General features: G+C 53.6%; 1 protein-coding gene across 1 annotated transcript; it reads left to right on the forward strand.

The window, feature by feature from the left end:
• The first annotated feature begins 234 nt into the window (after positions 1-234).
• LOC133911602 (probable inorganic phosphate transporter 1-12) lies at positions 235-1,976 on the forward strand. The gene has a single exon (XM_062353921.1). It carries the CDS (start codon positions 235-237, stop codon positions 1,861-1,863), a length of 1,629 nt encoding a protein of 542 aa, XP_062209905.1. The 3' UTR covers positions 1,864-1,976.
• Positions 1,977-2,759: the final 783 nt, after the last annotated feature.

Consider the following 2,759-nt stretch of genomic DNA (forward strand, 5'->3'; position numbering starts at 1 on the left):
CGTGTCCGTGAGCGCAATGAGATGGAACCCGATCCTCCGTTTAGAATTCAGCTTCGCCGGATCCCAATCTGCGCCGTTTTCGACAGCTGTATCCGTGCCTGCAACAGACTCGGCTAACCGTTCGGCTTAACTCTAAATCGCGTCGGTTTCGTCTTGCGATCTATAATAACCGACGCGTTGAAGCGAGCGTGGCAGCGCAGCGGCAGAAACAGCACGTCGAGACCGCGCGGCGCCATGGCGAGGCAGGAACAGAAGCAGCAGCAGCTGCAGGTGCTGAGCGCGCTCGACACCGCCAAGACGCAATGGTACCACTTCACGGCGATCGTCGTCACCGGCATGGGCTTTTTCACCGACGCCTACGACCTCTTCTGCATCTCGCTCGTCACCAAGCTGCTCGGCCGCATCTACTACACCGACCCCACCAAGCCTGACCCGGGCACGCTGCCGCCCAACGTCGCGGCTGCGGTAAACGGCGTCGCGCTCTGCGGCACGCTCGCGGGGCAGCTCTTCTTTGGATGGCTCGGAGACAAGCTCGGCCGGAAGAGGGTCTACGGCATGACGCTGCTGCTCATGGTGGTCTGCTCCATCGCGTCTGGGCTCTCATTCTCGCACACACCCACCAGCGTTATGGCCTCGCTCTGCTTCTTCCGCTTCTGGCTCGGATTTGGCATCGGAGGCGACTACCCGTTGAGCGCCACCATCATGTCCGAGTACGCCAACAAGAAGACTCGCGGCGGGTTCATCGCCGCCGTCTTCGCCATGCAAGGCTTCGGCATCCTCGCTGGCGGCATCGTCACGCTCGTCATCTCCACAGTGTTCCGTAAGGCGTTCCCGGCGCCGGCGTACCTGGTCGACGCCGTGGCGTCCACCGTGCCGCAGGCCGACTACGTGTGGCGCATTATCCTCATGCTTGGCGCGGCGCCGGCGATACTGACGTACTACTGGCGGATGAAGATGCCCGAGACGGCGCGGTACACCGCGCTCGTCGCCAAGAACGCGAAGCAGGCCGCATCGGACATGTCCAAGGTGCTCCAGGTGGAGATCGAGGTGGAGTCGGAGAAGCTGGATGACATGACCAGGAACAAGGAGGACGGCCTCTTCTCGTCGCGGTTCGCGCGGCGCCACGGCTTCCACCTCCTCGGCACGGCCACGACGTGGTTCCTGCTGGACATTGCGTACTACAGCCAGAACCTGTTCCAGAAGGACATCTTCACCAGCATCCACTGGATCCCCAAGGCGCGCACCATGAGCGCGCTCGAGGAGGTGTTCCGCATCTCTCGCGCGCAGACGCTCATCGCGCTCTGCGGCACCGTGCCGGGCTACTGGTTCACCGTCTTCCTCATCGACATCCTCGGTCGCTTCGCCATCCAGCTCCTGGGCTTTGCGATGATGACCGTGTTCATGCTCGGTCTCGCCATCCCGTACCACCACTGGACCACGCCCGGAAACCACGTCGGCTTCGCCGTCATGTACGGATTCACCTTCTTCTTCGCCAACTTCGGGCCCAACGCGACGACGTTCATCGTGCCGGCCGAGATCTTCCCGGCGCGGCTCCGGTCGACCTGCCACGGTATCTCCGCTGCTGCCGGCAAGGCAGGTGCCATTATAGGAGCCTTCGGGTTCCTCTACGCGGCGCAGCCGCAGGACAACGCGCACGTGGACGCCGGGTACAAGCCAGGGATCGGCGTGCGGAACGCGCTGTTCGTTCTCGCCGCGTGCAACTTCCTCGGGTTCCTCTTCACCTTCCTCGTGCCGGAATCGAAAGGGAAGTCTCTTGAGGAGATGTCCGGCGAGGCCGACGACAAGGAAGCCGCCGGCAACGTTTCCAATGCCGTCCAGCTTGCCGGAGTTGAGATGGTGTAGTCCTTGGGAGCACGACGACACATGCGTACGAGTTTTTTGTAACGTAAGTAGACAGAAATTTTTGCTAGCACGTAGGGCGGTAGGGGTACTTTTGTGCGTGTTTCTTTTGAGAATCGGGAGCAGTAGCATGCATGATGCATAAAAGTGGTTTTTGTACTTGTAGCTTCATGATTGAAGTTGCTGAGTTAGTCTAAATAAAAGGTTACCACTTCTTCCAGACTTGCTGCTATTCTGTTGAGCTACGCTTCGTTAAAGGTTTGAGGTAATGAATTCGAAATTTCTTTAAAGCTTGATCGAATCTGGTGAGTTTTGAAAAGTCAGTCGAAAATCGTCATGTTCTAATGTTAGATACCCAACGAACAACTTGTGATTTATTTATTTAAGGGAAGCGAACAACTTGTAATAAGACCAGCAAAACTTTGATCAAGCCAAAGGACATGGGTGGTCTTGGTTTTTGTGAAATTAATTCATTTAACAATGCATTAGACTATTCCCAATGGATTATATCATGCACATTTATTAGGTGTCATGTAGAATTTTTTACTCAAGAAAGTTGTATCTTATATCACACATCAATTTAATGAATATTTTACGACGTGGCGTTCAAAAATACTTCATCTGATTGCAAATGTAAGTCGTTTTAGCCTCTTCAACTATTCTCTAAATATAAGTCATTTTTGAACTTCTATACATTTTTTCTCTTTTGTTCCCGTCTTGCTCTTGTTTAATAAATGCTATCACTTTCATAAATGAATGAGTTATCTTTTACAATATAGAATAAATGAAGGGCAATAAAGTTATTTGATTTACTTTCTTAATCCTTATGCACAAGTCTAAAACGACCTTCATTTGCAATCGGAAAGAGTAGCAGACGTATTTCTTTTGAACTTGTCTTT

Source organism: Phragmites australis, chromosome 3, assembly GCF_958298935.1.
Source record: "Phragmites australis chromosome 3, lpPhrAust1.1, whole genome shotgun sequence".
Classification (NCBI taxonomy): domain Eukaryota; kingdom Viridiplantae; phylum Streptophyta; class Magnoliopsida; order Poales; family Poaceae; genus Phragmites; species Phragmites australis.